The following is a 14,200-nucleotide window of genomic DNA, read 5'->3' as shown; positions in this document are numbered from 1 at the left end:
AAGATTGGAAAATATGATAAAACTGCAAGGAGTAGAAAAACCCACAATCAGTGGGAGGTATTAAAATTACTTTTTATCAGATTAATAGAACAAGAAGACACAAAAATCAAGATATAAAAGATTTGAATAACAAATTAACAAACTTGAAATAATGAATAAGATACTATATCCAATAATTGCCAATATTCTTTTCAAGCAACACACAATACTTACAAAAATTGACCACCTGCTGGACCATAAATCCAGCTACAACAAATTTCAAAAGGTTGAAATCTTTCAGAAAATGTTTTCTGACTACAATATACTAAGCTAGAAATCTGTAACAATTCATAACTAGAAAATCCCCTAACGTTTGGAAACTAAGCAACATCTTTAAAATAATCCTCAGGTCAAAGAAGAAGTCACAAGGAAAGTAGGAAAATATTTAGAATGGAATGATAATAAATACATGAAATATCAAAATTGGGGGGGGGGTATAGCTAAAGCAGTGCTTAGAGGGAAATTTATAGCCACAAATGTATAGAACTAAAAAGGTTGAAAATCAGTGATCTAAGTGTTCACTTAAAGAAACTAGAAGAACCTTAGTTGAACCAAGGCATTGGTAGCTTCTATGCACCATGGGGAGTCACACACTGTTTTGTGTATCTTTATATGTGCTTGAGGTTCAACAGTCCTGGGGTGGCCCCTCTACACACACGCACAGGGAACGATATGGAAGTCTTACTCTGACAGGCAAGCACTTCTTATCCAGTCTCCACTTGGTCATGAATGTGAAAGCTCCTATGTGTGAAAGTTAAGGGTGTAAGAAAAGACCCTCTAAGACATGCATGATTTGGGGTGTGCAGACAAGTATTTGAATGTACAGTAATGGGAGTATGGCTTAGCAATATCTAATATCACAAGAAAAGAAACAACTGTGTGGGGCCATGAGGTACAGAAGGAAGTGGCCCCGTGGCCTCTAAGGATAGGAGTGTATTGTGTTCCCCTGGGATGGGGTATAAGCCAATGGGTATGATCATGGTGTGACTGTTCAGGAACTTACACAATACACAGAGGAGGGCATGGTAGCCACAACCTCTGTAATTACATCATTTGGCTCCTCTTAACCATTTATCCACATTCTTCAGAAAGCACAGATTGGGGCTTCCTTCCTACTTCCTCTATAACCCAGGCCTATTTTCTGAAATAACCTATCCAGACTATTCAGTTATGAATGACCTTTGCAAATATTTCATCTCAAGCCACTTCTGCTTACCAAGCTGCACTCCCTCCCCAGCTCCGAATACACAGACCCACACACACCTATTCCAACTTCCTTTCCTCCGTTAAGAACTAACTGTGTTATAAAAATGAAGTCAAAACAAATTACCATGAATAAGATGAAAGATCCAGTGCATTCCTAAGCCACCTCCAGTCTCCGTACAAATGAGTAAGATTTCTGATTGTTCCCTTTCTCCAGCACTGACACAGGTCATCTGCCTCCTCCTCAGCCTGGGGTAACAGGAGACATCTCCTCCTCCAACCTCAAGCTCCCTCCTTCCCAGCACCCACTAATATCAAAGAGGGCCAGAGTGAATGGACTTGTCTTTAAAAGCAAAACACTGATTATGGGTAGGGTTACCAAATTTAGCAAAGAAAAATACAAGATTCTTAGTTAGATTTGAATTTCGGAGAAACAACAAAAAACCTTTTAGTATAAAAACAAGACATACTTATACTAAAAAACTTTTTGTCGTTTCTCTGAAATTAAAATTAAACTCAGCTCTAGTATTTTTTTCAGAAGCCCTAACTCTGGAAGAGAATTGTCACCAGGGAAGAGGAGGAAGTGCCTGGAGATTCTTCATATCCTCTCTGAACTAAAGGTTTCCTTGGGAGCTGTGGCCTGAGTCAGTCACATGGAGAGCCAGCTCCATGAGTAGCTAGGAGAGGGCTGGGTCTTTCTGGGTACCTCTCACTTTTTACAGGTTCCTTGCTCAGTGCCCACTGGTGCCCCCTCCCCTGGCCTCATGAGGGCAGTGCATCCTTTCATCTGCTCAAGTTCGAGTTGGGATGGGGGATGAGTGCAGTCGAGGTAAGAACATAAACACAGGCATAATATGCTAAAACACAGACGTTTGACTTTAATAAGTTATAAAATCAAGGAACCAAATTTTACTATACAGAAAATAAATGTATTGATTGCTGCGATCAGTAAGATAAAGTGTAATTTGATTCCAGCACCATGGTGATTCCTGTGGTGGCCGCCTGTCATCCAGGAGTGCATAGTCATAATGCTTCATCTGATAAAGACTTTGCTATTGAGCACCATTTATAGACAAACAAAGAAGCAAACAAAAACCCTTAAAATACAAATGAAAGGCTTATATGTGAGATTCCATTGGTTTTCCAAAAGGAGCAGATCAGAGAGCCATGTCCCTAAACTCTGGCACAAGTCTCCCCATGAACATAAAGTGACTCTCAGGCATCTTGGCTGATTTTATCAGAAGTGTATCAGATAACATCTGAGTCTCGTGTGCTTGTGCCGCCCCCCAGGAGGCAGGAGCCCAGGGACACGGACAGGTGCTGCGTCTGGAAGCTCAGGACTGCTGTTAAGTCTGCTCTCCATTGCACCAAGCTCAGTGGAGGCTTGTAGCTCCTCGGAGCGGGGTGAGCACTGTGTTCCTCAGACAGATAGACCTCTGAGGACCGTCTAGTTCTGGAGAGTTCTACGGCTGTATGGTCCAAGGCACAGAGTATGGCATGTGGGGCCATAGCCACACTGGCCTACAGCTCCAAGAGGGCATCTCTCTTCCTCCAGCAAATGACAGGTACCCCTGGCAACGTCTCCCTGGAGTTTCCCGAAGACCTCCAGCCCCAGACACGCAGCCCTGTTTTGCAGGGACTGGGAAATGGCGTGTTCCCATCCCAATGCCCCCAGGCTGGGTAAACTGAGTGGTACTCTCTGGCCAGGGTTTGTTACCCGGACTTTTTTACATTCTAGGACGGACCCAAGCAAGAGCCGCCAGTCCTTCAGGCTGTGAATAGCACCAGTTGTCAAGGGCTCGAATGAAGAGGGAAAGCAGAGAGACCCATACCTCATTATTGAGGCAGGTTTGCAAAAGTGCTTTAACCACGTCTTATTAAGGAAGGAGTGCTACTGTGAGAAATGTTCAAAAATGTTTTTTCCAAAAGGAGCTGATTTGGTTCTTAGGAGCCAGCAAGTTTTTTGAGACATTGGAGCATGTAAGAGCACGTGTTCGACGTGGAGGCAGAGGGGAGGGAGGCAGGTATGCCAGGGGAGGGGGTGCTGGGTATTATTACCCAGCTGGAAGGTTAAGCCTCATTCCAGAGATGGTTTTCACTGTGTCCCACACCCTCACTTTGTCCCTTAGACCACACACACACACACATGCACAGATTCAGACAGATTTAGCACCGCAAAACTTGATATAAAGTAGCTGTCACGGTGTCATCCTGAGCCTCAGTATTCTTGTCCATGTAGCGGAGATTTAAATAAGAAAGAGTTCTCTAAGATCTATGACTGGCAAGAATAAAAAGGCTTTGGAACTTTTCTGGATATGAAAAGCTCAAGAATTATGCATCAGGGTAGGCCCAGCTAAGGAGCAAATGTGCCCCCAGGTCTTGTAATTTGGAGATGTTTAAGAGGCCTGTTACTCTCCATGCAGGAAGAGGTAAAAATCAGCCATCGTCTTCCCATCCACCCCCACTCCCTTCCTATTTCTCTCTCATTCACATCTTGCTCACAAAGCACCATTCTGCCATAAAGAGAAGTCAGTACAGTTTGGAAAGAACAAAAGACAGAGCAAGCTCCCCCCACCCCCACCTGGTGCCTCTCATCGGAGGACGGTCTTGTGGCTCACTGCTGAGACTTCTAAAGGATGGAAGTAGGGGCAGGGCAAGCCCACCACAAGCCCCTTCGCGGGTCCTTTGGATGTGGCCACCCTGGTGGCTGCAGTCCCACCCCTCTGGGACAGTCAGGGCCTTGATCACTCACTGGGCTTTCCAGCAGAGCGCAGGCCTCTCCTTCCGATGCACTCGGAGAGGAGAGAGCCTCTTTGGGAAGCTGCAGGGCTGAGGCCAGGCTGGCCAGAGGGGACAAGCATGGCCAGTTTGTGGAGAGGAACAAGGCCTGGAGCACCCGGCCACTTCTCCTCCCGCAGGAAATGTGGCCCATTGTTCAGGTCTACCTTCAAGCCCCACTTACAGGGTTCTCGGTACTTTCTCAGAAGAAGTGGACAGCTTTCCAGCACAGACCTGGCTGAGATGCTCAGCACAGCCGGAGCTTTCCCCAAGTCCTTAACTAGCAAGCCTGTGTCAGGCCAAGTCTGGGGACCAGAGGCTTCGACCCTAGCAGACTCCTAGCCCTCCTTCTAATATTTTGAAGTGACCTTTAAGGACTGAGAATTTTTAGACAAAAATCTAGACTTCTACAGAAAAGCGTGTTATCTGGTAACAGGGCCCAGCTATCACGAAGGCAGCAATGCTGGAGCTGACAGTCAAAGCTCTCAGGTTGTCCCGTTACCCAGCTGGCCACCACACTCATCCTTGCCACCTGCCTGGCCCTCACGGGCACTGGAGTTCACAGCATCACTGTGCTCATCTTAGTGACTGATTAGTTAGTAAATACGTCACCATTTCACCTACAAGTCCCCATGAGGCTTGTGCCTTGGCCCAGGGATTGGAAGGAAATGTCCTCGGTTGTCACCACTGAGGAAAGGAAGATCCCCAGTCACTGCTCAGAAACTTGAGGCCAATGGTTTCTCGCTCTCCGAGTTAGCCCTCCTGCCCGCCCGCACTGCCGGGAGTTGTGGGCCATCCTGTCCATGCCAAGCCCCAGGACGAGACTTAGAACATTCTAGGACCGGGAAACCCATGTGCTCACCTTGTTGCCACACGCTCACGACCATATATATACATATTTTTTTTATGTCATCCTCCCTCTGCTTTCTCAAAACCTTTGGAATCAGAAATTTTGACTTCATCTCCACGACACAGGATTCGCCATCCCATGGAATATCTCTACAAGCAAGAACAAACTGCTATGGATGCTGCCTTTCCATTTTATTACAACTATCCGAGCATCTTCTTCTTCCTCATCTCATCCATGAGCTCTTGGATTCTTTGGTTTCTGGTCTTTTCATATCGGCTCGGCCGTCGAGGGATTAGGTTGGGTGGCTGGACTTCGTCATCCAGGCTGTGGATCTTGTAGGGCACATCCACGGCATTGGTTTCCGGATGGTCCTTGGTGGCATTGGTGCTGGAGGCATTGAGAGGCACCTCCAGGGGCGGGCCTGGTGGAGGCTGCACCTCCATGACTAGAGTGGGTATGGGGAGGGTGGGCGTGAGCTCTTCGATGTCGTTATGCTTTCCAGGAGGTGGCTCTGCCCTGTCATCCACATCAGTGAGGTTGTCATGCAGGTTACAGGACTTGCAGCACAGCTTGTTGTAGTCTGGGATGGAGCAATAGCGAGATAAGACTTCCATCCTACAGAACAATGACTTGTCGCCTTGGCAGCGGCCCTCTGAAAGAGAAAAGTGGGACAAATAACCAAAGGACAAGGTAAGGGGGACTCTGTTCCCCCACAAGGAGTGGCTTGCTGCAGGTGGCATTGGAAAGAGCCCAGAGACAGCACAGAGGCAAGCGAGCTCACGCGATAAGTCTGTGTGGCTTTCTTGTCAGTGGCGCCTGGGAGCCTTGCCCTGGAGTGCAAGCCGTGAGCAGTGCTCCCCGCCTCAAGCAGGCCCCAGCTGAATCCATATTTTTTGGTATCTTTCAAAGTTTGAGACAGAAGCGAGGCCCGTCTGTGATTCCAAGCTCATCCTAAGAAATGGGACTTCGTCAGGTCTTTACATGAGACATTCCCGTGGTAACCCCAATGAAATTGTGTAGCAGAGTTGGATTATAGTAATCTACAATCGGTAACTAGAACAAAATTAAACCTAAAAGAACCAAATCCTAAAACCCAATGGAGCAGATTCCAGAGCCTCGGCTGTGTCCTCACCACACCCTTCATGTTTTCTTTCTGTCCTCACTCACATTGCCCAGGTGATTTTCGTTTCTGAAAAGTGCCTTAAGGGAAATTAAAAATGACCTGAGCTTGGCCGGGCTTTCTTCCACTTGCTTCAACTTACCCGAGAGCCCCATGCCCTGCCATCTGAGCATCTAGCTGTTTCCCAGCCAACCGCTCCATAGCTTGACAGCTTCACATAGGCTAACCATTGTGCCCAGCATACCCCACCTCCTTCCCACCCAAGAAATTGTCATTCATGGTCAGCTTGCATGGAGAGCCCTGACTTTCTCCTCAGAAGCCCTCGTTGCCGCTCTCTCTCCGCATGGCTGCCTTCTCCCAGGCTGTCTCGACTCTGTCTGCACCTGTGTTAATCCAACCCACCCAGATCCTCTTGCCCCCACTCCCCGCTTCGCTCTATTGTCTTCCCAAATTTCCATTCCTCTTCTGTTTTCCCCACCACCTCATTCTATACACAATACAAACACTTAGATGATGTACAAAAATTCATTCAGCATGAAAGAATGAGCCACATAACAGAGATATTTAGTCGATTATAAATTCCCAATCCCCAGTCTCCACAGGCCCAGCTCTGCCTGCTGTTTCTTGTCTGACACTGCTCTCCACAGAGAGGGCCCCAAACCTCCCACACAAACCTCCACTGCACCCTCCTTTTCCCTCACTCTCCTCAGGTGTGACTCGTGCTGCCACTACGTGTCTCCGAGGACAGCCTTTCAGGTGCACACACCAGACCCCAGCATCCCCTATCCAGTCACCTCTAAGTCCATCAGCTTGTCCTCCTGGACCCTCTCAGATACGTCCACATCCTCTCCCACGGGCTCAAGTTGCCTTGCGTCTTGGCTGCACTGTGGTAAGAGCCTCCTCTCTGCCTGCCTATCTCCATCCTTCCTCCTTGTCTAGCTATGCTGCTCCAGTCAGAATGTGGCTTTTCAGCTGGAGATGTGACCACATCACTGTCCTGATTGAAGCCCTTGCATTACCTCTTGTTGTTTTCAGAAGGAAGACCTGTCCCATCACCTCAACAGCCACATACAGGTCTCGGACATGCTCTGCACTGTGCTCCTGCTGGCCACAGGGACTTTGCACATTCTGTGCCTCCCTTCTTCCTCCAGCCACTCGCATCTCATCCTCCAGGCTCAGCTGAAACACGTTTTCCTCAGGTAGACACTCCTTGACCCCTCTCAGGACATTCAATCTCACCAGGATGTGGCCACCTGCTGCCATGGGTCTCCCCTTCTCGGCACTTCATCCCAGTTGGCAGGTTCACATTTAATTGTTGGATAAGGTGACTAATGCCTGACTTTTCATTATTCTGAAAGCTCCGAAGGGCAGAGCCCCAAGCTATATTTGGACCCTCCCTCTATCCTCAGAGCCTAAAACAGTGAATCAAAGAACACATAAATTAATAAACATGAAAAATATAAATGTGAATAACAAACACGGAAATCGTGGATTTTAAAATAGCAACGTCACCGGCCAGAACACACGGAGGCGCACCTACCACCAGAGGTGGACTCAGCTTTGGCTCTGAGCTTCTAAAATCAGGTGGAGGTGTGACTGGCTGCAGGACCCATGGTTCGAAGAGATGAACACCAGCAGGCTGTTCGGGACAAGCCCTGGTTTTCCTGACCTTGAGAACAAGCCACAGGCTCACGACGTTGGGGGAGAGAGGCGGGCGGGCAGGCAGCTGAGAACCAAGGGCCGAATCCAGAAGTCAAGCTGGCAGATCCAGAGATGTGGCTTTCAGGGTTTGAAAACTGGTAGATGAAAACTGACACAGATGCCCAAAGTATATGACAGATGGAATCTGAACAGTCCTGTTTGAAGCTGGTGGAGGTGGGGTTGCTCAGAACTGCCCCCACGCTCCCTTCCCCATTCCTGGGCCCTCCTCCTTTACTGTCAGCCACGGAGGTGAGCTGGGTGAAAACCAATGGTCACAGATCTCAGGTTGACGCAAGGGTGCTCTTGCTAGGAGCAAAGGCACAGAACAGGGCAGAGCCTGCCTAGCAGTGCTGATGGGAGGAGGGCAGCCCCTGCCACATAGCTTCGCCCTCTCCTGTCACCTGTCACCTGAGCCTTTTCCTTCAAGCGTAACAAGAAGGGTATTAAACACCTCCCTCACTGTCTCCTACCTGGCTGAGGAGCACCCCTCACTGTGGCCTAGGGCAGAGGGTCAGCCAACAATGCTCTCAGGCCAAGTAGGTCCCCACCCAGTTCTGTAAGTAAGATTGTACTCGCTGCTTTCCCATCACAAAGGCAGAGCTGAGTAGTTGTAACGGAGGCTACGTGGCCCCTGACGCCTAAAGCATTTACTATGTCGCCCTTCAGAGAAAAAGTTTGCCGACTTCCGGTCAGGTGCTTGGCAGTGTCCCCAGTGCCTGGATCAGAGCTTGACACAGACAGCACTTGGCACATGTTGCTAAGCAAATGGACGAATTGTGAGGAGCAGTCCTTCTTCGTGTCACAGACAGGCGGGCCACAGCCTGTGGCCAGGCTCCCTTCTCCAGGGTCCCTCCCCTCACCTGGCGTACATATTGGACTTCTGGGTCTGATTGGACTGCATTGCTTTAAGGTTTTTAAAAATTAATTCAATGAATGAATAAATAATTGAGAAAGTTACTGACCGAGAGCTAATATCAGCCCAGAAAAATTTCAAAATAATCATTAACCACCACTCTTAAAAGGACGCCAAAGGTTGTGTACTTTTTAGTAGTATCACTGAGCAGAGAGCCGCCCGAGATAGCGATGCATCCTAAGGCGCTGATGGGCCCAGGTTCTCTACCAAGATAAAAACTTCTGTTTCACAATACTTGATCTTCAGCCATTTCCAGCAGCAATTAACTCTGGGCAAGACCTATTTATTGCCTTTCATGAACAGACCGTTGACAGTAAACTCATATTTTATAAGTTGAAGTCGTCTGTGTGCCATCCCCACAATCATGGCTATACCTGACCACCACCCATGTTACTATTTGCTTAATAGTTTCTTCCTATAACTCTTTTTTTTTTTAACTTAAAATTTATTTTAGATGAAAATTTTATACTACTACCGTTCCTGGAAAACTCATGTAGTAATAAGGTGACCCAAAACACGAATACAAAGAACAGGTATAAGTCCTCTTATGTCAATTTGTAAGTCCAATTTTAATTCCTCAAATTCGAGAGCGATACCCCAGCCCGCACAGATTTGAGCTGGAGAGATATGAGCAAGTGTGAGAGAGATGCCAGAACTCGCATGGAGCGAGGCTTCCTTCCCAGGCGCTCATGATGGAGAACGAGACAGGAAGGGGCTGCTCGGTAGCACTCAGGCCACGTTTAGGAGCCACTTAAGTCACCTCCATCCCCACACTTTGGAAAGGACCGGGGTGAAGAAAACTTCATTCTCTCTTCTTGGCCAAGCGTCATTTGCCATCGTGCCTTTGATAGGTCGGCATCCCTTGTCCACTCACGCACCTTCTGTTGCCTTGGCTGTTCCCAAGCACATAGCAAGGAGCCCTTTGGGTGAGACCTCTCCTGGGAAGGGGCTGGATGGATGCAGGTCTGTCAGACACAAGTTGCCTTGGTCTCCTTGTCTGTCTTGGGCTGGAATTCTTGAATGATCAGAGCTTTGGGCAGGCCGGACTCAGCCGCAGCTACCGTGACCCCCACCCCACTGACCGACACCTGGGCGTGGTACTGTGCCCTGGAGCCCATAGCCATGACGCAGGGTGGCCCCGTGCCATCCTTTCTCATGATCTCCCTCCTCCCTGGCATGCGACCTCTTTCCAGGAAAGGAAAAAAGGAGATGCCCACCACAGAACGCCTCTCAGGCCCCATATCAGGAGGTCCCTGCTGGACCCTGACCTTCTGTCTGGTCCTTGTTAGCAAGGTGAGCAAATGCACAGGCCCTGTGGCTCCTGAGGGCAGGCTCGGCTGAGCATACACCTGTGAATGTCTCAGGCCAGGTGCCCAGAACCACTGCTGCCTTTGCCCTTCTGCTGACCCAGACTCTCCTGGGGCACATAGGCATCTCCTCTCCCTGAACAGAGAGCAGACAGCTGTCTCAAGCACCAACGCAGCAGCCTGGTGGCAGTTCAGGGTAGAGGGACCTGGACCAGCACTGTCTCAGATACTGATCCCACATTCTCACCCCATAGGAGAAATCCACCTGGGCCCCTTTCCTATTAAAACCTCCAACCAGGTGGGGAAACAGACATTCCCGGAGCGGCTCGTTTAGCGCGAACGGTTCAGAACTCAAAATCCTGGTGGACTGTCTTCAGGCTGCTGTCACATTTTGAAAAATGCCTGGGGAGGTGGTATATATCTCCGTGGGGAAAGGACCCTAAACATCTACGTTGAGCAGGGGGAAGAGGGGCAGTAAAGTCATTTGAATTAGAAACTAAGGAACTAATGCGACAGAAGGGCACCCATGGGTCCACAGTGCGTCAGCCACGGAGGTGAAGAGAAGGAGCCAGCCAGCAGCGTGCGAAACCCAAGCACCCGTTTCACTGAACTTTTATTGAGTTTATTTGTGGGCTGCATGACAGGAAGTCTTTCCAGCGTTAATAAGAATAAAAGATCATTTTCACAGTCACTTTGGCACACACTAACGTCTCATAAAAAAAAAAAACCAGAAAAGCGACGACAATGGAACCTATATAATACGTCATAAATACATACAAAACACTAATAAAATATCCCTGATAAACCAAAGTGCATATAGACAGAGCACAACGCCCAGAGCATATTGCACCTTCCCAGAGTCACTCGTGTCACTCACATGGCCTCGTCAAAGTTGGAAGTTAACAGTCATGAGAATTAGTATGCGTTACACACCAAGTATTTACATAACAGTAATTAGTGCCGGAGGCTGGCGCAGTTGGCAGGGATGCTATTCACAGGTGGATAGGACTGGGGCAGGTGGTGGGAGTGACGCAGGGTGCTACACAGGTCACTTGAGGGGCCAGGCATGTGCCCTCTGGCGTAAGGCAGTGCTGTGGGAGCCTCCAAGGGCTCCTGCAACAGTCAGCGCCCACTGGTCACCGATCTTACTGCACAGGTGGCTAGAGAGTGCCTTGGTCACCACACAGACCAAGGGGCTCAGGGAGCCAAGCCACGTGATTGGGAAACCTTATCCTTGGCCAGAGGTGGGTGACTCGGACCGCCCCTGCCTAGACCTGCACTACCGGCCTCTTACCTGGATCAAGTCCCCCTCTGAAGCTGGAGTTAGCAGCCAATTCTGTTACCTTTCAACTTTAAGGCATTTTCTACATAATTTTGTCTAAGCAAAAAAGCAATAAAAATTGAGGTAATTCTGTAGTTGTTCACACTGGAAGGCGGCTGCACCCACATCACACTCTCTCTCTCTCTCTCTCTCTCTCTCTCACCCCTGTGGATGGGGTCAGGTGCACACAATGAGGAAAGGCCATTGGAGCTAAAGGACAGAGAGTGGGAGTGGTAGAGTATCCTTATGTCCCACCGGAGGGATACATCCTCCTCCATTTGACCTGAACTCCCCGAGGAGACAGGCATGGGGGCTTGGGCTGTGTAAGTAGGACACAAAGGCCACAGGAAGCACGAGTCAGGAGGACACACTCAGCACAGGGTCAGCAGCAGCAGCAGCAGCAGCAGAGGCAGCGGGAACCCCCGATGCACCGCTGGACACCCGGCACTGTGCCACCCAGCTTGGCGGCGCAGAACCGCATGCCGGAGACCACCATGGCCTCGCTTGCCTCGGGGTGGGCGCGTCTGAAAGGGGATGGGCAGGCTTCCCCTCAACTTCTGACCTGCAGCTCCAGCCTGGAGGGATGTGGCCCCGCGAACAGGTCACTAAGTGGTCACATTTGCACTTTGGCCTCTGGCCCCTCCAGCACCATGACAGATCTTTGACCCTTTACAAGCTATCACCAACCAGGTCCTGGCCTCCCACAAGAGGCGAATGCCCGGGCAATGCCTCTGCAAGGCTGGCCCTCCCGGCCAGGTAAGCCAGGTGGCTCCAAAGGAGATGGTCGAGCACAGAGGCCCAGAGAAAACAGATTCAACCAAGAGCCCTCAGGAGGAGTCAGGGGAGTTTTCCATAGAAAGAGAGGAGGGGAGCCCACGGCAAGCTCCACAGGGCGCAGGGCATGCACTGGAGGGCAGAGGCAGAGTTATAAACGGGCCGGTTACTTGACGAGGTCTGGACCGGCGAGTCGGGGTCCTGTCGGGACAGCCACTGCACCACGTAGCTCTTCTTGGAGGGGTCAGACACGTTTCCTAGAGAAATGAGAAAGGGGCTGTGGCTGCTGGGGCAGCAGGCTAGGCCCCTGCCCCTGCTCTACAGCCCCTGCATCCTGGAAGGGGCCACGGAGGGGCCCAACTTCTCAGCGTGCTGCTCAAGGCTCTCCCTCGTGACAGGTGGACCCCAGCCTCCTGCCTCCCCACACCATGCATCCTGGGTGTCAGCTGCAGGGCAGCTACAGCTCTGATCTGTGTGATGCTCTTCTACACCTCATCCTTTGCCTACCGAGCAGGGCACCCACTGCCCTCTCCAGGAACACAGGGACCAAGGGAACCCTGGATCTAACCCCCAGCTGAGGGGGCAGGCACACCCGACCCCAATCTCCCTTCTCTGTAGACCACTGCTCCTCAACCTTTTTGGCATCAGGATCCAGTGCTCCTATGAGAATCTAATGCCCAAGGATCTGAGGTGGAGCTGAGGCGGTGATGCTAGCCCTGGGGAGCAGCTGTAAATACAGATGAAGCTTCGCTCTCTCGCCCACCACTCACTTCTTGCTGTGCGGCCTGGTTCCTAACAAGCCACAGTTGGGGATCCCTGCTGTAGATAGCACTTGTAGTGGGGTCTATGTCTTGAGCTGTTTTGGGGACCAAAGAGGTCGCGTGCTTGGTACTTGCCAAGGTGTCTCTGCATGTAGCCAGTGTTCTAGTTGTTTTCTGGGCAGGGCTGGGCACAGGTGCCTGTCTGGCTGAACCCCTCTGTGCTGTCACTGGGCGTCTGGTTCCATCTCCCAGAGCAACAGGGGATGTCAGGAAGGCAGGGATGGACCTGGCCTGACAGCGATGAGCAGTGCCCTGCGTCTCCTGCTAGGAACGGCCCAACCTGGCCTAAGAGGGCTCAGCTTCTCCTTCAAGGTTAGGGATGCTGAGTTGGCCTCTTGTGGGAAGAGCTGCATTGGCCTGGCCCTGCCCTTGGTCCTGGGGCTCGCATGCTGCGGCCCGGGGGAAGGGCAGCAGAGGGCTTACCGGGACATGGGCCGAGCTCGCAGATCCTCGCCGTCTCAGGCCGCTCCTCCCGACAGACCCCGAAGCTGTCGTCCGCGGTACGGCAAAGCACCGGCCGCTCCTGGATGCCGTCACCACAGGTCACCGAGCACTGCAGGTGGAGAGTCAGTAGTCAGGGGCCACCTCCCACACTGGTTTGGGCCTGGAAGACCTCCCACGCATGTGACCCCATAACACGTGCGAGGTGGTAATGGGCAGAGGGGACACTGTGGGCTACAGGCCTGTCCGGCCTTGCCTCAGCCTTGGGAGGCTGCCTCGATGTCCTGGGGCTCTGAAGAGGGGACACACATGCTTATGTCTCTGAGTTACTGTGAGTTAAAGAGAGAAGCTACACAGGGCCTGGCACTTCTGGGTGCTCTGGCTGGAGGTGGCCCAAGGCCCAGGGAAACCTGCTGTGCACTGGGCCACTGGGGAGGTTCTAAGTGAGCCCAGGAGGCTCTGGCAGAGGACCTCTCCCCCTGAACCTCCCACAAGGCTCTAAATCAACAGCACCCTCGCTGGCCCCTCCAGCCCGGCCCCCTCTGCCTTACCCACCGGGGACGGGGTGAGGGGGGCGGCCAGGGGGCAGCAGAAGCAGTCACGCCCAGACTTAGCTCACAACTGGCCCAGCCCTGCCTAAGGGTAATTCTCACAACCTCACCCTGCGCGTGGGAAAGCGTTGACTCAGCAGATGTGGTTGCTCAAACCCCCCAGTCTCAGGAAATGCCTGTTTTGGGGACTGACCCTTGGGCGGCAGCAAGTTATGGGATGTTCTGTCTGGGATGAGTGGTTTTCATGCCTGAGGCCTGAGTCACACTGCACCAGTCGGTTTACAGGAACACTGTGATTTCTGATGAGCGCCTGCTTTCCCACCGGAAGCCTGGAGCTTCAGTACCGGATGTTATCACCCACGCAAGCATCTGCCTACACGA

General features: G+C 51.0%; 1 protein-coding gene across 1 annotated transcript in view; it reads right to left on the bottom strand.

The window, feature by feature from the left end:
* Positions 1-5,046: 5,046 nt before the first annotated feature.
* Positions 5,047-14,200, bottom strand: part of ADAMTS2 (ADAM metallopeptidase with thrombospondin type 1 motif 2) — a gene marked incomplete at its 5' end in the record, with an annotated part of 202,720 nt that continues 193,566 nt past the window's right edge. The window contains 3 exons of the mRNA XM_006923365.3: positions 5,047-5,522; positions 12,177-12,263; positions 13,251-13,380. Of these exons, the coding sequence (XP_006923427.1) occupies positions 5,071-5,522; positions 12,177-12,263; positions 13,251-13,380 (669 nt within the window). The remainder of the gene's footprint in view (positions 5,523-12,176; positions 12,264-13,250; positions 13,381-14,200) is intronic.

Source organism: Pteropus alecto, unplaced genomic scaffold, assembly GCF_000325575.1.
Source record: "Pteropus alecto unplaced genomic scaffold, ASM32557v1 scaffold78, whole genome shotgun sequence".
Classification (NCBI taxonomy): Eukaryota; Metazoa; Chordata; class Mammalia; order Chiroptera; family Pteropodidae; genus Pteropus; species Pteropus alecto.
Note: the sequence above shows the minus strand (reverse complement) of the source record. Positions and strands in the feature narration are given on the sequence as shown.